At 41.2% G+C, this 26432-nt stretch overlaps 1 protein-coding gene across 1 annotated transcript in view; it reads left to right on the top strand.

Annotated features, from left to right (window-relative positions):
• Positions 1 to 5188: 5188 nt before the first annotated feature.
• Positions 5189 to 26432, top strand: part of LOC135712206 (uncharacterized) — a 35608-nt gene continuing 14364 nt past the window's right edge. The window contains exons 1-2 of the mRNA XM_065235167.1: positions 5189 to 5800; positions 15847 to 16180. Of these exons, the coding sequence (XP_065091239.1) occupies positions 16066 to 16180 (115 nt within the window). The 5' untranslated portion in view covers positions 5189 to 5800; positions 15847 to 16065. The remainder of the gene's footprint in view (positions 5801 to 15846; positions 16181 to 26432) is intronic.

Below are 26432 nucleotides of genomic sequence, written 5' to 3' on the forward strand. Positions count from 1 at the left end.
GAGATGACGACGAATCCGGCAATTGGCTGCGGCAAATTTTATCCATTATATTGATTCACAACTCCTACCGAGTGGTAGTGCTCACAGGATCTTAACCCTTCTTCAGTTACGGATCCAAGGCGGACTGCTGACGACCGGAAGTATTCGAATTAAATGATTGCCCTAGATGTGATGCGTGTCGCTTTTATAACAGATCAATTTAATTTAATGAGGGAAAATTTGTCCCTACATGCGTCATGGCTTGTGCGCAAGGACCATGTCTGTAGCATAACTCCGCCCCTTTCTATTGCAGTATAGAGAGTAGCAAAAAAAGGGACAATGGAGAATGCTACCATGATGGTGGTTAGTGAGTTTAGGCATGTTCATGTCAAAGCTGAATGAGGAACTGAACTGAATAGAATTGTTATAAATGACATAATTAAGGTAGTAAAAATATGAATTACATATTTGACATTACATTCAACTTCAGTTATGCATGCGTGATAGGATGGAGCAAAATAGGAGAAATAACAAAAGTATGTAGATTTACGAATTGAGATTGATTGGCTCACTTTGCATAATGTTAGCGGGACGGTTTAGAAATAGTTTAATGTAGCATTAAGATTTAATTTCCGTCCTACTAAGCACAACCTGCGCTTTAGCTCTCTTTTTTTAAAGGGTTTGAACAAAAAATCGAAGATTACTTCTAAATTTATTCAACTTTCCATACGTACCGTTGGATTTGATAAATAGTTGCACATTGCTGAGATATTCACCCCTATTCTGTATTTCGTTTCGAACGAAATTCTCATTAAAAAAAATATTTTTTTGTATGAGAATTTCGTTCGAAACGAAATACAGAATAGGGGTGATTGTTAAATCCAAAATGGATTCGCTAGGATCGCTTCTTTTGTTTTTGAGAATAATAGATGTAAATATTCATATTATGCGACTTTGTTTTGTAGCTTTTGAACTAAACTATCGTACCAAACGTATGATTGATTGCTTCACGTCGAAATTATATATATACTTGAAAATTAAGATGAAGTATGAAGAGAGAAACACCTTAATGAGATCCTTTTTGGAAACCACGATACAGTTCAGGGTCTAAAGCAAACAAATCTCAATCATATCACGTTTTGGCATCAAGATGCATGGATGGAGGTGTCCCAAATTGTCCTTCAGAAAGCGTGGAAAAACATTGGAATGATAGTTGGATCTGCACTAATGCATGAAGACAATACCCGTTGAATAACCTTTTCGAAATACCATAAAACGAGAATCCAAACAATGAAACGATTGACTGTCGCGAGGAAGAACTACGTGTAGATGATTACACAGATGCAGTGACGGATTACACAGTGAAGATGGAAAAGCGGTAGATAATGATGGTGACGATGAAGAAGATCATACCTCTTACGGGTCCTTCAGCTTCCTGAGATCAACAAGCTGTAAACTGTCTGACACTTGCAATCGAGTTGGTGGAGGAAAAAGTGCATTGAACTCAGTCCATCTACAAAAAATTAAAAGTGCTGCGCTAACACAATGCATGGACTCAAAGATATCTAATTAACAAGATATCCCGCTAATCAATTCCTCATACAAGGCATATAGTTACCACCCTTATGTGATGGCAATGTTATCTGTTGAGTACACATTGAAACTGTTGGGAGTTCCCCGCAAACTTTACCACCAGGGCTCAATAATTGACAGGTGTCAGCATGACAGATGTCACGCGGACGTTGAAGATCAGCCGAGGGAAGAGGACGATATCATATCTGTCGCGCTGTTATCTGTTTCTACAAATTCCAAGAGTCAAGGGGGTCTGTAAGAATGTTGATTCAGGATTTTCGCAACCCACTCGAAAAATAGAGGCAAAGGACGGGTTGTGCTTAGTAGGTCCAAAATTGATTGATTAGAGATTGACCCACCCTATTTATCATCTATGATCACGAATGAGATACATACATTTAGGCGTTTGACGGGCTAGTTTCTGCGTATCCATGTCCATTAAATTCGAATGGTTTATTACTTCTGCCAGTTAGATCGCTTCATAATTTTGCAAAAAATATGTTCAATGATTATTTGAACTCAGTCATTGCGTTTTTGGTGCCACAATGAGTGTTGACATACTTAATCATGATTGGAAATGAATAATCTCCCGTTCATAGGTCATTTTCATAATCGAAACCTTGCCATAATGTTATGTGCCAACCGATGCTGCCGAGCTACAGGACAAAGAGAAATTTTACAGTAAACTGAATGCCGTCGTGGATGAAGTCCCAAAGGGTGACATCAAGATCTACACTAGTGACTTCAATGCGAAGATCGGTTATGACAACACGGACTATGAGCATGTCATGGGACACCATGGTCTAGGAGAAATGAGCGAAAACGGTGAGCTGTTCGCAGAATTTTGTGGTGATCTTGCTCTTTCCCCATCGACCAGCGAACAAAGTCACGTGGGTTTCCCGTCATGGATATACCGAAAATTAAGTCGACCACATCTGTGTCAGCCGAAAATGGAGACGGAGTCTTCTTGACGTCCGAAACAAGCGCAGCCCCGACATCGCGTCTGACCATCACCTTCTGGTGGATCCACCTACGCATTTAACGGATCTAGCGGAGGGAGAAAAGGCTCGGACGCCGATTCAATACACATCGACTAGATGATCAAGTTGCGAAAAGATTGTTCGTTGAAGAACATGAGACCCGAGCATCGGGTGCTCCGGAAGGTGGCAGCGTAGAAGAACAGTGAACGGCCATCAAGAATGCCTTTGCCTGACAAGTGAGAACAACCTGGGTGAGCTGCGCACGCAGTGAAAAGAGTGGATCACTGATGACACCTGGTGGCATAGAGAGACAAAAACCGCGATAGAGCAGGCGAGAGCCAGAGGAGCCAAGAATGAAGGCCGTCAACGGTATTCAACTCTAGAGAAGTAAGTCAAACGCTCTTGCAGGTGGGACAAGTGTGGGTTGGTAGACTCCCTGTCTAACGAAGGGGAGAAAGTCGCAACAACTGGCGATATCCGCCTTCTCTACGATATCTCATGAGTAAGGATGACTTACCGACTCCACTGATCAGCTGAAACGTTGGTTTGAGCATTTCGAACAACTTCTTCTAGTTTCGATGTCCAGCCAGCCATAAACATCTCGACATGATCAGCCGAGTCCCTATCACTGCAGGAGATTGAAGCAGCTAGCCGAAGTATGAAATCCACCAAGGCTTCCGAGGTCGATCGCATATCAGTAGAGATGCTCAAAGTAGACCCAATTCTAACCGCATAAATGTTGCATTAACTATTCTGTAATATCTGTGACACTGCGACTGGATACAAGGCGTCTTAGTTAAGGTCCCTAAGAAGGGGGATTTGCATGTGTGCCACAACTGGCAAAACATTATGTTACTGTGTATTGTTTTAAAAGTTCTGTGCAAAGTTATGATACATCGAATACAGACGAAGATTGACGCGATTCTCCGGTGGCAGCAGGCAGATCTTGTGTGGCCCATCCACCGTGCTGGATGATCTTGTGTGGCCCATATTGTCACGCTCAGGTCAATGCATTGCTCAGGTCAGTCTCTCTATATGGTATTCAATGACTACGAAAAATCTTTCGATCGACTCAATCCCCACAATCTGTGGGACGCCCTGAGACGTAAAGGAGTCCCGGATAAAATCGCCAACTTAAACGAAGTGCAGTACGAGGCTTTCACATGTAGAGCCTTGTCCGACCCTATCCGGGTAGCAGGTGTGAGGCAAGGATGTATACTATCATCGCTACTGTTCCCCATCGTAATCGACGAGATCATGGCAGGTGCAATTGACCGTATACCAAATCGTGGTCTACTTTGGCAGCCTACCCTATGGAGCACCTCACCGACTTCGATTTGGCAGATGATGTTGCGCTATTAACCCAACGACGCTCTGATATACAGAATAAGCTCAACTACCTAGCCCAACGTACCTCTGCGGTGTGCCTCACCTTCAACGTCAACAATAACAAATCGTTGGATGTCAACACGGACAACCCTTCTAACTTTACGGTAGCGGGGCAAGCAGTGGAGAAAGTCTAAAGTTTACAATATCTTGGCAGCCAGATAGCGTCAGACGGCGGGACCAAGACCGACATAGCTGCACGAATCAAGCATTTTAAATTTAAACGTGAAAACTCTGTTTTTAAACGCCAGTGAGACGTGGTGTGTATCAGCAGAGAACACTCAAAAGTTGCAGGCATGCTTGGCATACACAGTTTTGGTTACGAACTGCTCATTTGCTAATAACTTCGCACACAGTTGACGTAACATAGTTCATTTTGAAGCAGTAGATAGACTAGAGTTTAAGCTTGTTATAGATGCGTAAAAACAAGTAGACTTTAATTCTAGTAATAAACTGTATTTATTTTTGCGTTGTAAAAATTGTAGTAAGAAATACTCGCTGCACATTTCGGACTTAAAGTGTAAAAAATCATTGGCGTTGATTCAAATGTTAAGATTTACCTACTCTTTGTATATCTATAGTAAACTATGATCCTAATCTATCAATTACTTTAAAGAAAAACAAATTTCAACAACTGAGTGAAAAGTTATTAACAAATGAGCAGTTGGTGTGTACAACTGTGTGTACCAATCATGGTCAATGCAGGTCTTCGTCAACTGATGCCTGTGGCATATAATTCGTAATTGAACAGAAATTTACACTACTTTTTCGAACTGTGCAGCGGCTCATGGTGGCGGAGCTTCAACAAGGAAATAAAGGAAGACGACAGTCGCCCAGGCTGGAAATCCTTCGCGTTGACCCCATGCACCATTAAGGGAGTGTAGGATACATAAGTAAGTAAACAATTATTTAACAAATCATAAGATTATAAAATTCCTTTGAAGTGGGTAACAATCTGCGAAAGATTGAGAACCTCTGAATTGGTTATTTTACCCATATCGCTACTTGCGCCTAAATGGCTACACTTTATAAATAAGTATTATTCTCGCTAGTTCACAGCGTGATGCGCCTTGAATCGATCAGGGAGTATAATACACTGTCTCGATTAGCGTAACGGTAATCGTTACACACACCACCCTCATCACCATTCCGCGCATCAAGAGCGAATTGATTGTATAAACCCGTTCCAGGCAAGAATCATCGTCGCGCCAAACTCAGCTGATCGCGTTCGCGCATATCGTCGGCGAGATAGAGTGGTCTGGTCAGCCACCGCGCCGGGGTTTGTTTCATTTGAAAAGAGTCAGCCAACAGTCGCTTCTCTGCAGGCAGGGAAAACGCGCGCAAAATTCTAAGCCAGTGCGCGTGGTCGGAAACACCTGTCCGGTAATATGTACTCACCACCCAGAGCAAAAAAAAGCATCAGAGGTTGAAGACGCTGCCGTTTGACCAATTTTGATGGTGAAATATGATTTCGTGTAATTTGCGCAGATGGATGTAGTGCAATAATAAGCAGTTGAAGATAAAGTGTGATTTTGTCATGTGAATGTCAATGTGATTTTTTGATGTACTGTTACGTAGCAACAGACAAGCCACTGCGGGTTTATTTCGGATGGCATTTAAGATAGTGAGCAATCGAATGAAGTGCTGTAGTTGAGATCGACAAGTTGAATAATTAGGTGACACAAGTGCTTTTCGAGGGCAGAAAGGGAAGAGATTTGCCTCTCAAGAGTGAAGCACATGCGCTTATCTCTTATCGCTGGTTTGTGTATTGTCTGTTATAAAGCCAATAGACGTGTTTTATGATATGTGAAAAAATAAGGCAGATGAGTTTATGATAAGCCAGGAGGAAGAAAAAAAAATAGTTAAACGTGACAGTCATTCAGGTGAGATTATCAATAATAGTTTTATAATCTTCGAACATTATTGTATTTGATGGTATAAATTAAGGAGTCTATATTTTTGTATGAAAAAATGACTTGTGAACTGTTGAATCTGAAAATCTGACTTTTTGAAGTAAAGCAATTTTAATCCAACCCAGTCTCAAATTACTGTAATTAATTAATGTTTTCTTCAATTTATTATTTATTGTTACGCGCAAAGCAATCCTACGAGAGTCATAATTACACGGTCTTAATTTCTGGTTATTCTTGGATTGAATATTCATAATGCTGTGATAGGATTATTATTTTTATTACGGTCTTGAAGCGTTTTGTTCATACGACTTTGTAAAAATTCGACATTTTTTAAAACGTAAGAAAAATGTCAATTTTTTTTTGACCTTTCACACCCCTAAATTGTTCTATTCGGTTAATGAAAAAATCGCATTTCTTCGCACGAAAGTTTCTTGAAAGTTCCATTGTTATTTGTATCAGTGGCCAGTTCGTTCCAACATCTATCAGTCTCTGTAGCATTCCGAGTCACCTTATCAGCCTTCTTCAACATTCACTTGATAGTTGCTCAAAATTTCTCGATTGGGCGAAATTGTGGGCAATTGGGTAGAATAATGTCCTTTCAGACAAAATTCACTTCTTTGTCACGGTACCACTGAAATACCTCCCAGCTGTAAAGAAAGCTTGCCAAATCTGGTTAAAACTTCACAGGTCCTTTGTGTGCCCTAATCCCTAATGAACGGTAGTATGCGTTTTTACAGGCAATCTTGGTTGAGCAAATTCAGGTCCATCGTCTTCTTTGTGACGAAAATCTGAGATTTTGCGGCCACTGCTGCATATCCACTGCCCAGATCCAGAGGTGATGAATGCCATGAAAATGTTAGGGGGAAGCACGTCGGCACATGTTTTCTCCCATGCAATTTAGTGGTAACACCTCTGTAGTAAATATAAATGTACAGTATGTGCCCGAGCAAAGGCAGTTCACAAAATGGTAATAAATCGACATTAAAGTTTGCTGTTCTTATCATTATGAAAACTCATTTTCATTTCAGCTGTCGCGAAATAAGTCTGATAACATATTAAGCTTTCATTCTGCAGTCAAGAGTTTTCCAAACTAATCATCATCAAGTTCTGCTGTTAACGTCTTGTTGAAAATTGAATTTAATGTAACCTGTGTTGAACTAACGCTTAGTGTTTTTATGTTTTCTTTAACACATTTTAAGCCATTAGAGACTTGTTCAGGGTGAAATTTGTATTTAAAAGCTGACTAAAAGTAAATTGGTACGCACACAAAAACCTATACTTCGTGATTCAATAAGTTTAAAAAGTTCATTCATGATTGTTGATTTACAGTACTTTTATTAAAACTTCTAAATTACAACATTAGAGTGTTACATTTCTCCAGTTCGAACGAAATCTTCCTTCCTCTTGATGGAGTCCTCAGCGCCCGCAAAGTGGAAACCGATACGGAATCAGCGAATTTCTTCCATTTTGCCCGCATTTGCTGGATGTCCTTGACTGCCACGCCCCTTCGTCGAAGTCGCTGCTTTGAAATTGTCCAGTATTTTTTGATTTGTTAGCTTGGAGACAAAATCGAACTTGTTGACAGCAGACTATTCCAGAATCACCTTGGAGTAGTGGCAGCTGGCCAAATCGGGCCAAAAGATGACTTTGCCCCTATGCTTGCGCACGAACGGCAAATTGTCTTTCAAAAAATTGCCCATTCAAGTATACGCTCAATTTTGAGATACACTGTATATCATCAAAGAATTAATATAAAAATCAAATTCAACTAAAGAGTCCTAGTGCCTCCTGTTGCATCAGAATCAGACATTTCAATTTCATCAAACATTACAAAAGCCTTTCAGTTGCATTAGTATAATCAAATTATGAAAAAAATAAATAAAATAAAGGCTCCTAGCGCCCCGAGTTGCAAACAAACTATTCCAATTTCATAAAACATTATAACGCCATCCAGAAGCATGCATGTCATCAAAGTAAAAAAATATCAAATTTAAACAAAGACCCATGGTGCCCTCCTGTTGCAGCTTACTTTACCAGTCAGGCTTAGGCCTTGTTGTTCTCTGGTGTCCGAAGAAGTCGTCTCCACTCTATGCGATCCGTGGCCACACTTCGCCAGGTCCACAGGTCAATCCACCTTGTCCTCTGCGCGTCTCTTCTTCTTGCTACTGTTGGGTCGCTTTCGAGAACCATTTACTGGGTCGTCGTGCGGCATACTTACGATGTTCCCAGATCACCTTAGTCGCTCAATTTTTGCACTGTAGACAATGGATGGTTCTTCCAGCAGCTGGTACAATTCCTGGTTCATTCGCCTCCTCCACGTTCCGTCATCCATCTGCACTCCACCGTAGATGGTACGCAACACCTTCTATTAAAAAACACCAAGGGCGCGTAGGTCCTCCACGAGCATAGTCCAGGTCACCGTCAATCTGAACTCGGGGTGGAAGGCTAACATTGTCTTCCCTAGATCCTCTCCTCTCATGTATTTTGTCTTTGATGCGTTGATGGCAAGTCCAATCCGACTAGCTTCAGCCCTCAGTCTAATGTACGTTTCCGCCACCGTCTCAAAGTTCTGTGCCATGATGTCGATGTCATCGGTGAAGCCAAGACTTCCTAAAGATCATGCCACTCGTGTATATCCCAGATCTTCTGATCACACCTTCTAACGCGATGTTGAATAGCAGACACGAAAGTCCATCACCTTGCCGAAGCCCCTTCGAGATTCAAAGGGACTCGAGAGTGTCCCCGATACTCGAATAACGCACATCACTCGATCCTTCGTCGCCTTGACCAATCGCGTCAGTACGTGCGGAAATTCGTACCCGTGCATAGTCTGCCATAGCTGATCTCGATCGATTGTGTCATATTCGGATTTGAAATCAATGAAAAAAATAATGTGTGGGCACGTTGTATTCGCGGCATTTCTGCAGAACCTGCCGAATCGCGAAAATTTGGTCCGTGGTAGCGCGGGCACCCATGAATCCCGCCTGGTATTGCCCCACGAACTCTCTTGCATATGGTGACAGACGGCGGCATAGAATTTGGGAGAGTACCTTGTAGGCGGCGCTCATCAGTGCGATCGCGCGGTAGTTGCAGCAATTCCAACTTGTCGCCCTTTTTTGTTGATTGGGCAAACGATACCTTCCATCCACTCCTCCGGTAATATCGCCTCCTCCCAAATCTTAGCAATTACCCAGTGCAGCGTTCTAGCCAGTGCTTCACCACCGTATTTTAATAGCTCACTTTGTAGTTGATCTACACCAGTTGCTTTGTTGTTCTTCAGCCAACCGATCTCCTCCTCAACTTCTTGAAGATCAGGGGCCGGTAGCCTGTCGTCTTCTGCGCGTGCTCCAAGGACTGTTGCCGTGCCACCTTCGTTATCTGCTGCATCACTTTTGAGGTGCTCGTCATAGTACTGCTTCCACCTCTCAGTCACTTCACACTCGTTCGTGGGAAGGTTTACGTCCAAGTCCTTGCACACATTGGCTTGCGGCACGTAGCCTTTGTGCGAACTATTTAGTTTCTCGTAGAACTTCCGTATGTCGTTTACGCGGTACAGATTTTCCATCGCCTCTGATCTCGGTCTTCCTGCTAACGCTTCTTCCTTCGGAAAACCAAGTTTTGTCTGTTCCGCGCTTGTCTGTATCGCTCCACTTTAAATCTCGTGCGGTGTTGCAGCATTCTCGCCCGTGCTGTATTCTTCTCCTCTACGAACAGTTTGCATTCGCCGTCAAACCAGTCATTTCTTTGCGTAGTCCTGGGCAACTCCGGCGTCCCGTAATTACTCAATGTTGACTCGCGGCGGTACGTGTGGACGTTGATAATGTCGGAGAAGAATTTCCCGTCGATTGGTCCTGTGTGTTGGTCAGGTGGATCTCCATGTGGCTTTTTGGATATCCTTGCGAGGGAAAAAAGGACTTCGAACTACCATACCCCGAGAGGCTGCAAATTTCACGCATCGTTGGCCGTTGTCGTTCGATACAGCATGCAGGCTGTTTAGCCCGATTGCCGGTCTATACATTGCCTCCCGTCCTACCTGAGCGTTCATGTCGCCGATGACGATTTTGACGTCCCGTTGCGAACAGCCGTCGTACACCTGCTCCAGCTGCGCATAGAACGCTTCTTTCTCGTCGTTGGGTCTTCCTTCGTGTGGGCAGTGCACTTTGATGATGCTGTAGTTGAAGAAAAGGTATCGGCTGCCAACCAATCACGCGTTGGCGCATCTTACCCAGCACTACAAAGCCGGTTCCCAGCTCTTTGGTGATGCCACAACTCTGGTAGAAAGTAGCCGCTCGATGCCCGCTTTTTCATACCTTTTGTCCCGTCCAGCAAAGTTCCTGCAGTGCTACGACTTTGAAGTTGCGTAGTTGAAGTTCGTCATAGATTAACCTATCGCAGCCCGGGAAGCCGAGCGATTTGCAGTTCCATGTTCCGAGTTTCCAATCGTAGTCCTCCTGTTGCATCAGAGATATTAAAAAACACACTTCCAATTTCCTTATTTTACAAGCGTTTTTCATAAAAAAAAATCAATATCAATTAAATGCACCTAGCGCTCCCTGTTGCTTGTTGCAATTCAAAATAAAATAAAATGATAATGTAATTCCTCCGACGAATTTACTTTTACATAAACATTAGAAAATCAATCAAGTTTTTAAAGATCGTTTTGTGTGAAGGCATTTAAGCTAATAATTACAATTTGGTCAAACATTTCATGACTGTCCACGGTGGCTGTCTCAGAGAACTTAAATTTTTTGTTCAACTTGCTGATACATCACAAGAAAGGCGTGTGTAATGTTTATGGAATTTTGATTTTTTTTCTAATGTGTACAATAAGAGGGCGTTAACAGTAAAGGTCTAGCATGAGGGACATCAGGAGGGCGCATGGGTTATGAAACACAAGTCATTGGGGACATGACGCATGCCCCCCCACTTACTCACGCCACTGTAACCATCCTACACCGAGTAATAAAGATGTTTGAGCAATCCGTCATGCTTATTGATAAGATTCTGTGATTAAGAAACGTTTCCCTGAATTTGAATGAAATTCTCTGAGATTCCGTGAGATTCCCTGATTTTCCAGGTCCAAAAATGAATTCCCTGTTTTCCAGGTTTTGACGTAGGACTACGTCTTTGATTTCAATATGGGGGTACACTTTGTGAAAACCGAAAATTAAACATGTAACAAATTAAGAAAGATTTTGAACGTTAATACCTCAGCTGCCCCTGGTCCAATTTCAATAATTTTATCACCAATCGATCAGAAATATGGCTGCGCATCGATGAAAATGTTTCCAAATGTTTATTTTCAACAAGAAACTATTGAAAAACTGGTAAATGTCCAGCATTGTCCAAAAGCGTCGCATTAGCTAACAAATCCACCAATTACCTACATGCATATGCTGCTTCCCCAGCACAGTCGTCAGAGAGTAGTAAGTAGACGAAACAAGTCGAAGTGACATTCGCCTCCGATCCTCGGGCGCGTGCGAATAGGTAGGATGGAATTGCGTACTATTTTGCACACTCATCGCCATATTCAGAACCAAACGCAAATTCTTCGAGATAACTACCATCGGTCGTCTGGCTCGCCGTGGCGGTGTCAAACGTATCTCCGGTCTGATCTACGAGGTGTGCTGAAGGTGTTCCTGGAAAATGAGGTCCGTGATGCTGTCACCTACACTAAACACGCCAAGCGTAAGCGGCCATGGATGTCCTCTTCAATAAAACGGCCCTTTTCAGGGCCATCAAGCTTACATCAGTAAAGAGTTGGAATAGAATTTACCTGTGCTTGTTTGTCCATATTCAGAACCACAAGCCCCCAACGACCACACAAAATGCTCTCCAGAGTTGTAATCTTGTAACAAAACTTGGAAGCAGGGGTGCAAGTGATTTTGATTGATTCTCTTAATCAACTTTCTCTTTGAAAAAGATTACTACACATTTGGTACGCCTAAATTCAAAAACGGAAAGAGTTGAGATAATAGATAATTGATCAATTAAAAGAGCTAAATGCGCTTCACATTTATTCCGTCCACTGGCGGTCCTACGTCAAGCATCCGTTCGTGCCCCTAGGCACAGACCCTTCTACTTTTTTTCAGGTAGTCGGCACCCTATTTGAGTTTTTAACAATGTTTTAGAATTCGTACTCAAAATTACATCATTGATCAAAACTGTATATTTTTCACTACAACTTTGCCTCAGATTTCATTTCGATCAGAAGTAATATTTTCGTGCTACAATTAATTGAAAAAATGGCAAAGACGCCTTTTAAAAAAAGTACAAGATCCAAAATGGCCGATTTTTTGTAAAATTGTAAATTATTTATACAAAATTTTATGCAACTCCAAAAAGGTCGAGTTTTTCAGATTCGTTATTCGGCGTGGAACTGCTCTAACGAGAAACTTATTGACTGGAAAATGAAATGTTCTATCCGTTTCCCATTCAAACTTCAAAATTCTCCTGCAAATCCAGATCGCAACCAAACCAACTTTCTGTTTGTGTAAATTGCTGCTACAACAGAAGTCCTTCAAACTTTCACTGTTACTCTACTAGGCTCCTAAAACAAAAGCGAATGAGGTGGGGCATCAAGATTTGAGACCATAACACAGATCAAGAACAACGGTGGATACATCCATGTTTTTGTTTCTCCGGTTCAAAGTCCAACATATAAATTTAAATCGGACAGCGGTCATAAATTCCTGTATAAAGGGTGTATTCGATAAAAATGACACACCGATAATCTTCTGTAACTTTTGAACCGTATGAGTAAAAAACCTGAAAATTTGTGCATAGTGTATTGTTTACATATGTAAAGGTTCATAGTTATGCATTCAGTAGTTCCAGCCATGTCATCGAAACAAGAAATTGGCCGTGAACAAATTTTGTGCTCTTACAATCACAATCCAGAGACGTCCAATCCATCGGTGGGAATTGCAAATACAACTGTGTCTCGTGTGATAAGAACCTTCAATGAGCGTCTGAGTGCCCGAAGGAAGGAAGGAAGTGGTTGTAAAAGTGGTCCAATGGATAGTAAAATAGCCAGGAAAGTGGTGCAACAGTTTGAGAACCGTCCAAACATGTCAATTCGAGATGTCGCTAACAACTCCAAGGTGTCTGTTGGTTTTGTGCAGAAAACCATGAAGTGTGCTAGGTTAAATGTTTACAAGGTGCAAAAAAGAAACTTTACACGAAGTTCCTCGCCAAATCGTGTTGCATCATGATGGATGACGAAATTTACGTTAAGGTCAACTTCCGTCATCTTCCTGGGCAATAATATTTCGTTGCCAAATCTAAGTTCGATGTTCCGGAGGATGTTCGAAAAAAGAAATTATCGAAATTGTCAAAGAAGTTCCTGATCTGGCAGGTGATTTGCGGATGTGGTGAAATAAGCGCTCTCTTCATCACTTCCGGAACAATTAACGGTGCGATTTACACAAGAAGAGTGCGTCTCTTGCCAAGAAAGAAAGAATGGCCTTATTTATGCAATAAGAAAGCACAAAGGATGAACTCTGTTTTGGCCTGTTCTAGCGTCTTGTCACTTTGCTCGAAACGTGTTGGAATGGTACCGAGCCAACGGAGTCAATTTTGTGCCAAAAGATATGAACCCACCAAATTCACAGGAACTTCCCCCAATTGAAAAATTCTGGGTAATTATGAGGACACAACTTTGCAAACAGAGCTGGAGTTGAAGAAAATTTGGTGTTTTTAACAAAAACACTGGGAAAATCGATTGTACAAAATTTGAAGGATGGAGTGAAAAGAAAGGTGCGGGCATTTGGAATGGGGGACGAAATTGAAAAAAAAACAAATTTTGTATATCATAATTCATTAGTAGGATATCATTTCTTTAAGATTTCAAGAAAATCAGATAATCAGTTTAATTTTGGTGAGTAAACATGTGTGTGCAATTTTTATCGAATACACCCTTTACCATTGCAGTGTATACACAGCAAAAAATAAATTTCAATATAACATCATTTTAATAAAACAGCAAAAAGGGTTATCTTCCATTTAATTCCACTTAATTTTGGTATCCATGACAGATACGTATTTCGACGAAATACGTATCTGTCATGGATACCAAAATTAAGTGGAATTAAATGGAAGATAACCCTTTTTGCTGTTTTATTTAGCATTCCGCTAACAACCCAATTTCATTACTTCATCATTTTAATATCAATCATGATAAAAATCTCATGTAATTTTAATGGCCACAAAAAAAAACAAATGCAGTAAAAGCAGCGTAATGTCAGTTCATGCACTGTATTCATGATAATTCTGTCCTTTTTGGCAAGTAATAGTGGAAATAGATGTAATGTCGGCCTAAATGCCCCTAATTTGGGCCCATACATAAATTCAGCAATCGACTAAATTTTCAGTAGCGACCAAAAATATCCATTAGTACCGTCCCAATGACGCGTTTAGCTAGATAACAGCAGATTTTTAGCGATGGGCCCAATCTTAGATCCATAGGCCAACATTAGTGCCATTTCCCCTATTACACCAAATTTTTGACACGGTTGAAGTGCATCCACTTTGATGTGATATCAAAATTATTTTTTTGCTGTGTATCAGACCCTTGGCGCCGACATCCTATTTCCCATATCCATTGTCATGCTGATATTTTATAAGAACCAGCTGGGTCCAGTTGATTTTAATACTTTATGATATCAAAAACATCAAGAAACGAGTTTCGTTCGCATGCAGCAATAACAGACACGCCTAATCTGACGCTGCGTGACTTCATGAGAAGCCCCGATTTGGTCATAAGAGCAACATAATTTTTGAATGTTTAAATTTATGAGACAACCGTTCTTGGACGCGAAATGCTAATTGCTTTATTTATGCTCTCTCGGAACGGAGAGCGAATTAACCTGGATTCCTGATAAAGTTTATACGGAAGGAAGGCTATATCAATAAGATGCTGTTTGGCTGGTCGATGTCAACTGTGCATGCAGTTTCGTGTTCGGGTGACGATGGAAAGGTGAGAGTGAAAAAGTTGGCACGAGGATCAATAAAGTCGAATTTCGATAAACAATACGTGACTGTTTGCGATTGAGAGTGATGAATGTCTATAGATTTCAGGGGACGTGACATTCACAGCCCGTGATTACTATTTTCGTTTAAAAGTTATAATAATCTTCATTATATGGCAATGATATGTGCATCAATAGAAAGTAGACATGATTGACTTTGTGTTCCAATCAATAGCTATGAATTTAGTTACTAATAAGCCTATTTTAATAGACATTTTCTGTTTTGAAATTACTGTGATATTTTCAATCTAAAGTAAGCTATGTCTAAAGTATATCTTATTACCTTAAAATATCAACTATGAAAATAAGAAATGTAGTTGAAATTGTCGTGGTGAAGAACTTCATAGAATGGGTCTATATTTCGCTATTTGATACCTAACTTGTGTTTTCGCCTACGAAAATAATTGCCTTGTTTTCGAAAACACATTTGACGACTGTAATGCTAGCTTTAAAGTGCCATGATTTTTTTGATTGAATTGTCTGTGACGAGATGATATCATGAGCAAACATGTGAACGTACAAAGTGTACGCGAAATAATTTAGTCCATTTCTAGTCTACAAGTGTAACACAAGACGATAAGCAAATTGAATTAGTTGAACATGAAAATTGTCGACATTTGCTCAGTGAAGACATATCGTATGCGTACTTACACATACCACACCGGTAGGTAAGGCTATGTGATAATAAATAATTTGCCAGCCTCTGAAGCGTAAAACTTGTAGTTAATGCGGCAACAATAACAAACTGGTACAATCTACGCGGAGGTGCGATTTTCTCACATCGATGAGCATGCAACCTTGAAAACCGGCGATCCGCGTTGCATTTGAAGGGTACCGATGGATATAATTTCGGCAGTAAAAGAAGTCACTCATCGGCTGTAGAAGCGCTCTCATATCGGATTGAGTTGATTGAACTCAATACATAAGAAGTTAAGAATTTCAACACTACCGTTCACTAAAAGTATGTTTTGTTTGTGTGCTCCATAGGTGATGGTCCTTGAGCTGCTGATCCGTTGAAAGATACAGCAAAAAGCTAAACGGCCTGATGTGATACGATGCCGACGCGACTTGACCAGCAACCTATTCAATAGTGCATCTGTTAAGAGGGTTCTACGTGCGAGAAACAGCGTGCCGTGATTCATTGAAGACGAATAGCTTGTTAAATTGTGAAGCTTTAGTACTTGTCCATTAATTACCATATAGGAGATGATGATGACCTGCAACAATCGGCATCGCAGCGTGCGATGGAACCTGCTACAAACTATAGTCGGTTTGGCCTTGTTGACAGCGACCGCGGTCCACGGTCAATTGGTCAGCTCAGGTGAGTTTACCTCATAGCCGAAGGATGTTGGCGTTAGATGATGTGAATGGCTCATTCATACGAATGATTGTTAGTATTTCTACAAGTTCATTATCAGGCGGGCACGTTGTGGTTGGATATAAGCAGATAACATTCTTGCAGTTGTGCAGTTACGTGCAAGTCACTTGTGTTCTCAGACTTATAATAATCCATTCCCCCATGGTTGACGCTATAAGTTATCAGCTACATGTTTCAAATTTTCATTTCGGGAATTGCATAGCTTTCCTTATTCGGTATCAGGTTCGGTATATTGAAGAAGTTTTAACCAATTTTGCATCCACATTTCTTTTATGCAACAAATATTTATGATACAATAAATATTTTAACATTTTAAGAAAAATATCGATTTTAGAACTGAAACAGATAAAAAAAATGAATTTATCTGCCCATTCTTACTTAATTAAATTCCCACTAAATTGATCAATTTCGCAGTCAGGGAAAAGAAAAAGATAATTTATGAATGATACATATGTGAGCCTGTGTCTGAATGTTCATGCATTACGTTTTGGCCCAAGGCAAACTTTAACCAGGAAGCAGTCAGAACATGCCCGGGTGTAATCGATGTGACTTTCGCCGCTTTAAATGGCTGCAATTGATCACAAACTTGAATTCTGATGTGATTTTATGTGACTTTAGATTCTGGCAACATTCCCTGAGGTAGCTCCGAGCATTTGTGACCAATGTGGTAACATTACTCAATGGTTACTCATTATTCTCCATATATCAAATCGCAAGACTTAAAGTAATAAACATTTATGGTGATTATATTTAGTAGCAGGAACCACATAAACCATGAACCACATCCTGAGGAGCTCCAGAGACATGGTCTATGTGGTTCCTGCTACTAAATATAATCACCATAAATGTTTATTACTTTAAGTCTCAAGCGATTTTATGTGTCGTATGAAGGGTTTCGGTCGTGTCAGGTTTTGGCATCCCCGAAGGCACGGTTGTGACCTAGATGGGACTGGGAACACAATACTACACACTAAGATTATTTTACCGAAATCTGTGAAATTTTACCGAAATCTCAACAGCTGAACGTTCGGTAAACAGTTCGGTGATTTTTCACAGATTTCCGGTAATTTTTCAACGAATATCTGTTAAAAATCACAGAAAATCTGTAAAAAATCACCGAACTATTTACCGAACGTTCAGCTGTTGAGATTTCGGTAAAATTTCATAGATTTCGGTAAAATAATCTTAGTGTGTATCGACCGATGGAAACTAACGATTTAAAATTGGCTCACTACTTGACTAGCCTATTGTTCCCAAGCAAATCGATTAACGCACCCCATTCTAGTCGACATTCTAGTACTACACTATATTTGTTTTGATTCGCTATGAAAGTTTGACAGATAAAATGAGGGGTTCGTGGATTTTCCTATGTTTCGAGGGGTGTATCGATTAGCTTCGGACCAAACATAGTACCAGAGCTGAGCCAAAAAGTTGAGCATGTTTTTTCGGGACCTTCTAGTCTTTGAGTTACCTCTATGATACTATCGCCAATGATTTCATATTTCAGACCTCGTTATTTAATGCTCCGGTGTACGCGGAACTTTGTCGGTTGTGACCAATGTGATCCTGAGCACTTGACATCATAACTAATGAACTTGTTTTTGAACTCTCATGTTATTTGATGTGTCGCATGATGGGTTTTGGTCCAAGTCAAAAACTGGCCACGTCTTTGGGGGAACCCATAGCATATCAGGATGTGACCAATGTGATACTGGGCACTCGATATGTCTATCATTGGACTTGTTTTTGAATTCTCGTAGTGAATACCAGGCGCACCCAGAAAGGCGAGATGCTGTTCGAGCTGAAGAAGGACAATGGTTGAGTGCAGGGATGTGAACTAGATCACAACCAGGGATGCACTCGCACAGCTAATAAAAAAAAGGTTGTGCTGTGTCGAGGTGCCTAATACATAGGTGACACAGTAGGAAGAGGTGTAAGTTTGTTTACTTAAATGACCATTGTTATGGCAAGTTTTGCTATAAGAAATGCTCGCCTAGTAGCACGCTTGTCACAAATCAATGGTAGAAACTTATATACGTCTTATTTCAGTCTTAAACAAGTTGCTGTAACTTATTGTGATGAAAGTGTGCTACTCGGGTCCTCGTGTTTATTAGCGAAATTCACATCAAAGATTGACTAATTGCGTAGGAAATCAGTTTGACACGGTTTTGTGACCAGCATACACCTTCCGGTCGTATGAAACAGGTCAAAAACTGTCCAGATCCACCCATAAAAAATTTTGTTTTGAATTTCTGTATGGCAAAATAGTGAACTTTTCGTGAACATTAACGGCAAAGAACTCACCAAGACTGGGAGACCGTGAGTTCCTGCCCACGTGTCATAAAAACATCTCGGTGCTGTGTGTATGTTTTAAAGTCTCCGGCACTCAATTTTCTCGAAAGCAAGCGAAAAGAGCGTGGGTATGTGGGTATGAGCGCACATGTATGTATGAGCGCGTGGGTAATTGTGGGTATGAGCGCACATAAACAGCACAAACAGAGATCAAAATTAGCACGAGAAAAGCTTTTTCCATTATAAACAGTTCCAAACCCGCATAAACGCGAACCATAACATGACCTTACCGAAAATGGTTAAAAATTGTTTATAATCCCTGCTAAACTTGTGTGATAATTTTTTAACCTTATGTATGTTTGGTTCACTTCCCTTACAAATAATGGGTTGTTAAGAACCATTACCATTCAAAATAGTTGTTTTCTCCATACATTTTCGGAGAGAGGACTATATTAGAACCTTTTTACTTATTGTTTGAGAACTTTATTTGTAATGGTTATGGTAGCCAGTAAGGCATTAATGGTTTTGTATTATCGGTCAACTTTACGTGGAATATATCGTGAATTGATAATCAGTAATTTACAGGCAACCAGTATATTCCACATAAAGTTTATGGATGTTACAAAACCATCTATAAACGTTACCGACTACCATAATTTTCTCAAATCATAAATAAAATGGTTCCAATATAATTCCTTTCCCAAAAATGCATGGAGAAAACAAGAATTTGGAATGGTAAAAGTTCTTAACAACCAATTATTTGTAAGGTTCACTTCCAAAAAACCTTAGTACACAAGGTTAAAACTTTATCACACAAACGTTCATATAAAGTTTCATGACCATTTCAGTTAAAGTTTAGCAGGGATTATAAACAATTTTCAACCATTTTTGGTTAGGTCAATTAATGGTTCGCATTTATGCGGGAAACCAAGCACATTTTTCAGTAGCACAATTTTTTTTATTTAAATCTACTGGTGATAGAATAAGGCATAGTGAAAAATTGCAAGGAAGGAGATGGGCCTGGGATTGAACTCCCGACCTACTGCGCAGTGATGTGATGTGATGTGATGTGAATGGAACCTACCATCAGTGCAAGGATTACCAATGTCTGCAGATACTTTACCGGTTGTAAAGTACGAGTTAACCAACATCATCACCGCGTAAATAAACTATAATGAAAATTATCACTTGCGATGCCACAAATTTCTGGTTCGGGAGAAAAACTCAAACAACGCAGATAGCGTCAAATCTTCTGTTGCTTGCAAACATGATGAATCATATTTTTCTTCTCGATTCTAAAAACTTCTCGGAAAACGAGAAAACCACCAATCACACACGTATAACCGTCCGGGAGGCAGAGTGCCAGCGCTAATCCGGCAAATGTAGCGGAAAACTATGAATGCGAACGCACGCACAAAACAGAGAACACACTTAAAACACAATCGTATCCAAAAGCGTTCGAAACTGAACTCCCGACCTACTGCGCAGTAAGCAGAAACGGTAACGCTAAGCTACCGAGCCTTGCTTGCAAATACCCCATTCAAGAAGTGGTTGCAAGCTCATACGAAGGTTTTGTGATAACACAAGTTAATGGAATCTTCAAATGCAGATGCTCAATGGAGCAGTACCACCAGATGCTCGATAGACTTACTGAAAAACTCATTCGACGGAGATCGCTTTTCATCGGAGCAGATTTCAATACTTGGGCAGTGGAGTGGAGCAGCAAATGTAGAAGGTATAGTCAACTGGAAGCTCTTGGATAACTGCAAGTTAGGCTGTACTTTTCGCAGAGACGGCTGGGAATCCATTATCGACATCACTTTCTGCAGTCCGTCGCTGGTGGCAAACATGAACTGGAGAGTGTGTGAGAGGTACACCCATAGCGAACATCAGGCGATCCAGTATAGCATCGGCCAATGGAATCCTGTGGCAAAACGGAGAACGAAAACTAGTGAGCGGAAGTGGGAGACGAAGGCTTTCGGTAAGAATCTCTTTGTGGAAGAACTTCGTGTAGACAGCGGTTCTTCGGACCTGAACATCTAGCGAGGGCATCTTAAGCGAACCCCACACGTGGCACGAAGAGGAATTATTGACAATAATATTGAAGATGTGAATGCAGAAATAGTGTCAATATCGATGTATTGACATCAATATAAAATGTATTGACAATACGATTATTGTCAATAAAAACAATCGTGTGGGGTCCACTTAACACAACTATGCCGAGGATACTAGAGCCAAAGAATAGACGGCACCCAGCTTACTAGTGGAACGAGGAACTCAGTGCCATCCTTGCCAGTTGTCTCAGAGCCAGAAGACGCGCTCAGAGAGACATAACAGAAGCAGACAGAGAGTAGTGTAAGGAAGTGTATAGAGCGATTTGAGGAGCTGTGCCGAGACGCTGATGGCAACCCCTGAGGCGACGCATACCAAGTTGTGATGGCGAAAATCAGAGGTCTAACGACACCTGCTTAAATGTGAACAGACAAGCAGAAAGTCATCATTGAGTGACATTCCCCAGAGCCACCTACACCTGGCCACCTATATCGTACGGCGAGGCAGAGGAAAACAACGGTGAAGGTGTACAAGTCTCCAAGGCACTCGTAGCAGTGGCGAAAGGGTTGAAGGTGAAGAAAGCACCCGGCCCGGATGGTATCCCCAATGTGGCTTTGAAAACGGTGGTACAGGCGTTTTCGGACATGTTCAGGACGGTGCTGCAATTTCTAAAGAAAGGTTACTTCCCAGACCGATGAAAGATACAGTGTTGTTGCCGAAACCAGGAAAGCCACTGGGTGATCCAGGATCCATAGGCCTAGATGCTTGCTGGATACACTCGGAACTTGGAGAGAATGATCCTCAACAGGCTGACAAAATGTACGGAGAGTGAGCATGGTTTGTCGAAGATTCAGTTTGGATTCCGAAAAGGGAGATCTACAGTGGATGCAATCTGGACAGTGATTGAGAGAGCATCGAAATCATCCAATCAGAAATGAACCGAATTTTTTTCGGTAGTGGACGGTGTTCAAAACCCCAAGATCGATTAGCCAAACGAACTGGTTTGATGCACAGAAGATCAAAGTGTTGGTGCATTTTTGGTTGTCCTTGCTTCCATAGTCCTTGTTCATATCATTTCGGGTTGATATGAAATTTCACACACAATTAGGTTCCATAGTAGATATTTATAATTAGGTACATACTACTGCTGCTGTTTTGTTTTCTTTCACTTTGCTCCTTTCCTTTTTCCTTAAGTTGCTTCTCCGGTTCCTTCCGAGCCTTCCGCTTGGGGCAGGAAAGCTTCCGGTGTCCGTCCGCCTTGCACAGAAAACATTTATCTTTGTTGCCATCATAAAATATATTTCCTTTGCTATTGAAGAAATGTAATGACGTGGGGATTTCCTTCTTCACATCCATATATATACCGCGGATCCATGTATATACACGCTAACTTGAATGAGTACTTTATTTATGAGTAAAAAAGACCCATTTTGAAGAAAAGTGGCTTAACTCATTCATGATTAAACAATTTTACCCATTAATGAGTATCTGTTACCCATTAATGATTAACAACAAGGTTACTGATGTTTTCTTCATTTCTCTTATATTCGTTCATCGTGTGCGACGGTACTCAAGTATCGGTATCACAGAAAAACTATTGAATGATGTGGATGCCCACATAAAAGCAAATCGTAAAGAATGCTCGGTGAGTGAGGAGTGTGAGTGCCGATGCACCACTCAAACCTTCAAACTGCGTGCTCTTCCTCTCTTCATCGTTCGCATCGCGAGAGGTGGAGAGCGTTCTTCGTATGCTTTAGTCTTCATGACGATGCGAATTGTTTTTCGCATCAACGCGATGCTCATGCTTTGATCCTCACGAAGAATATTTGAATATGCTCTAATGATGTCACACAAAGCGTATTGGCGCTGACAACGTCTCTCCGTCGGGAAGCTATTTTTTTTTCTCTAACGATGTTTCTCATTAATGTTTGTGTAAATGAAACAAACAAAAAATCCCTTTCGCACTAGCTCATGTAAATCTACTATCAAAAACAAGACACTCGTCATCACAAGCAACCACACAAAAACCTCGTTCATGAACGATAATAGCAATGATGCTCTTCATGAAGAGGATCAATCCGGGTGTATTATTCTACGATTGTTGGGATCGCGTTGCTTGAAATTTGAGAGTGAGTGACCCATGCTCAACGGGTGCACGTGGTTAAGGTTCAATTTACTTTGATGCATTTTTTAAAAATTCAAAAGCAGTTTTTGTCGACGCATTATTTTAGATTGCAAAAAGCTCGCGTCATTTTGTGTAAAATATCAAAAGGAATCGAATAGTGCGAGCTTTTTGCAATCTGAAATAATGCGTCGGAAAAAACTGCTTTTGAAATTTTCCAAAAAGCATCAAAGTGAATTGAACCTTAAAGGGTGTCCACGATGAAATTGCCACACTATGAAATTGCTCTAACTTTTTAACCGTTGGGTAGAATTTAATGAAAATTTGGGTGGATTTAGTTCATAGTGCATTATTTACATCCTGCAAGTTTTAAAGTCCTGTGATCAAAACTCGCGGAAATGGAGTCGAAATAACAGCTCGTGCGTGATAAAATCTTGCGCATTCATCACGAGAACAAGGATTTCTCGCATCGTTCCATCGCTAAAACGTTGGGAATCGCGAATTCCACGGTGTCGCGAGTGATTAAGCGGTTCGAGGAACGGTTGACCACCGATCGGAAGCCCAGAAGTGAAGGAAAAAGTATTCCGTACAACACCAAAAATCACAACCGCGTAGTTGGGGCCTTCAACCGAAATCCGAACGACTCCGTTAGGGATGTGGCTAAGAAGCTGCACCTAAGCCGAAGTTTTGTCCAGAAGGCCAAAACTAAGGCTGGGCTTCGAACGTTCAAGGTACAAAAGGCCCCTAATCGCGACGAGAAGCAGAACAAGTCCGCCAAAACCCGTGCCAGGAAGTTGTACCTCAACATGCTGACGAAAGTTGAATGCTGCATCATGGACGACGAAACATATGTGAAGGCCGACTTCAAACAGATCCCCGGCAACCTGTTTTTCACGGCCAAGGATAAGTTTAGCGTTCCGGAGCATGTCCGCACTCAGAAGATGTCCAAATTTGCGAAGAAATTCCTGGTTTGGCAAGCCATCTGCACGTGCGGGAAGCGGAGTGCACCTTTCGTGACCCAGGGCACGATGAACGGACAGGTGTACACAAAAGAGTGCCTCCGAAGCGGCTGCTTCCTCTCCTGAAGGCCCACAACGTCCCAACAATCTTCTGGCCGGATTTGGCCTCATGCCACTACTCCAAGGACGTGCTGAAGTGGTATGCGGACAATAAGGTCAATTTCGTGCCGAAAATGTTCAACCCTCCCAACACTCCGGAGCTCCGCCCCATCGAGAAGTACTGGGCGATTATGAAGCAGCACCTTCTTAAACGACCTAAGGTAGTGAAGACAGTCGAGGAACTGAAGAAAGTATGGGTTTACATGCAAAAAACGGTTGATTCACAGGTTGTGCAGAATCGTATGGCCGGGGTTAAGGCCAAGGTGCGGGCATTTGCGTATGGACTGTAAATAAAATACGAGTAAAATGGTAAAATGAAGTTTAATAGTTGTTTCTCAATCCCTGAAAATTTGATGGCAACCGGATGAAAACTCGAATTTTGCGAATCAATTTTGTGTGTGGCAATTTCATCGTGGACACCCTTTACTCAGCGAATGAAGGGAAGGGTGGGAGAAGCAAAATAACACGAATTGCTTCGTCAATATAAGCGATCGCACACGAAAAATGAACTGCACACACATTGATTTTTTTTTTTAAAGCACTAAAGAGATTTTTAGCCTTAGGCTAGTTCATCTCTACACACACATTGCTGCTGTTCTTCTACCGCGATGGGAAAATAATCCGACCGTCGTTTCAGTGCGCTAATCAGTAACCTTGATTAACAATTACTCATTAATGGGTAACAGATACTCATTAATCGGTAAAAAATTTACTCATTTAATGAGTTAAGCCACTTTTCTTTAAAATGGGTCTTTTTCAACCATTAATGGGTACTTTCAATTTAGCGTGTACCTCAGAGCACAGATCAGTTGGAAATTTCTCCCGGATGATGCGTTTAATTTTTCCATATTTAATCAACACTTTATTCAGCTCGTTGTCGGGTACCTCTGATGGCAAATCATACACACGCACATATTGGATGAATTCACCAGCATGTGACATGCGTACCTTTGCCATCGTTTCATTCGCATAATGGAAGATTAAATCCTCCGAATTGTATGTCAGAGCATGGAGCATCGCTTCCTCTGACTTGAACTTCATGAAGACTCCCCTTTCCTCACCAATGCGATAAACAGCTTCCATTTCAGCCGAATCCGCGTCGAGTGACTTGGCGAAATTTACAATCTCTCCGATGTTTGGTTTAGCATCACCAGGGCTGAAGCTACACTTGATGGTGTTTTTTATTGCACCGTAGCAACAAAAGGCACCGAACTGCTAGCAACGAACAAAGAGCAACTATATAATAGCGAGTCTCGAAAACAGGCTATCGCGTGGTTCACACCGAAATAAAAAATCGACTGCTGCTGTAGACAGCTGTAGGACAAATCTAGATAGAGCTGAAATTAGGGCGAAACAGCTTTTGTAAACAATGAATTCTATCGATGATTTTTGGGTACTCAAGGCACGCCCACGCAGACCAACATAACCATCGGATAGTGCAAGTCTTTTCCTACCCGATGAGGATGTTGATTTGCGTGGGCGAGCCTTGATTTTCTAGAAATCATTGATAGAAGTCATTGTTTACAAAAGCTGTTAGGCCCTAATTCCAGCTCTATCTAGAAATGACCATTTTAGTTGTTATTTGAAATTAGCATCTTCGGATATTACGCTCACACAGAAGTAATACAAACAAAATAGTTAAAGTATAAACATATTGTTTTTTAATTCAATTTTCAATAATTGGCCTTTGTCATGCATACGGGACCTGTTTAACGAGTCTTCACCCCAAAAATGAGCCGATTTGGTCAAAGCAGTGATGAAATATCGTGGGACCCGTTTTTTTCAAACCACTTACTTCAAAAAAGAATAGCTCAGCAATTTTGGTACCAAATGTCTTCATATTAATTTTGTTTACAGTTGAAAATGTATATTTTGATGCCCTGAAAACAAGTTCATAGACAACAAGATACCAATCATGGGTTTTTAATCGACTTACTACAAATATTTGCATTTATGCAATGACAATTAATAAATTAACGTGAAACAGATAAAAATGCACCAGTCCTCTAGGACTCTGTAGCGTCTTTCCGCGCACTGAAGCGAGCTCGTCAGCTCGACTGCCTCGTATCGTAGACCCAATCTTACCATTAGATGCTGCGTGGATGGCTCCAAAGCGAAGAGATTTTCTCTCGTAATGTGGTGATGTAAATGTGATGTGGGTTCGGACCGTTTGCTTAGAAACGGGATGCACGACGGTATGCTGACTCAACTCCCCCCTCAAGCTGCTCAAAGGTGTCGAGATCGTTGGCTTTGCGGACGACGGTCTTACCGGTAACAAGCGAGACGCTAGAAGAGGTGGAAATGTTGGTAACCGAGGCGATCGACACGATTGGAAATTGGATACAAGGAGCGAAGCTGCAGATAACCCCCCATAAAACGGAAGTGTTATTGGTTAGTAACAGCAAAGCGGTGCGGTAAACTTCAACAGCCACTCCAGATGTCAGGAAGGCTGCGAGGACCATCAACGCGGTAGTTAAAATCATGCCGAACAACTCTGAACCAAGCAGTAGTAAGAGGCAATACCGAGATAAGGCGGTCCACCCTGGGTTGCAGCGCTAGAAACCAAGCGGAAACAAGCGAAGCTTAACAGTAAGATCAATTCCCTATC

This window comes from Ochlerotatus camptorhynchus, unplaced genomic scaffold (assembly GCF_037179485.1).
Source record: "Ochlerotatus camptorhynchus isolate MF236.1 unplaced genomic scaffold, CSIRO-AGI_Acam_v1.1 ptg000466l, whole genome shotgun sequence".
Classification (NCBI taxonomy): domain Eukaryota; kingdom Metazoa; phylum Arthropoda; class Insecta; order Diptera; family Culicidae; genus Ochlerotatus; species Ochlerotatus camptorhynchus.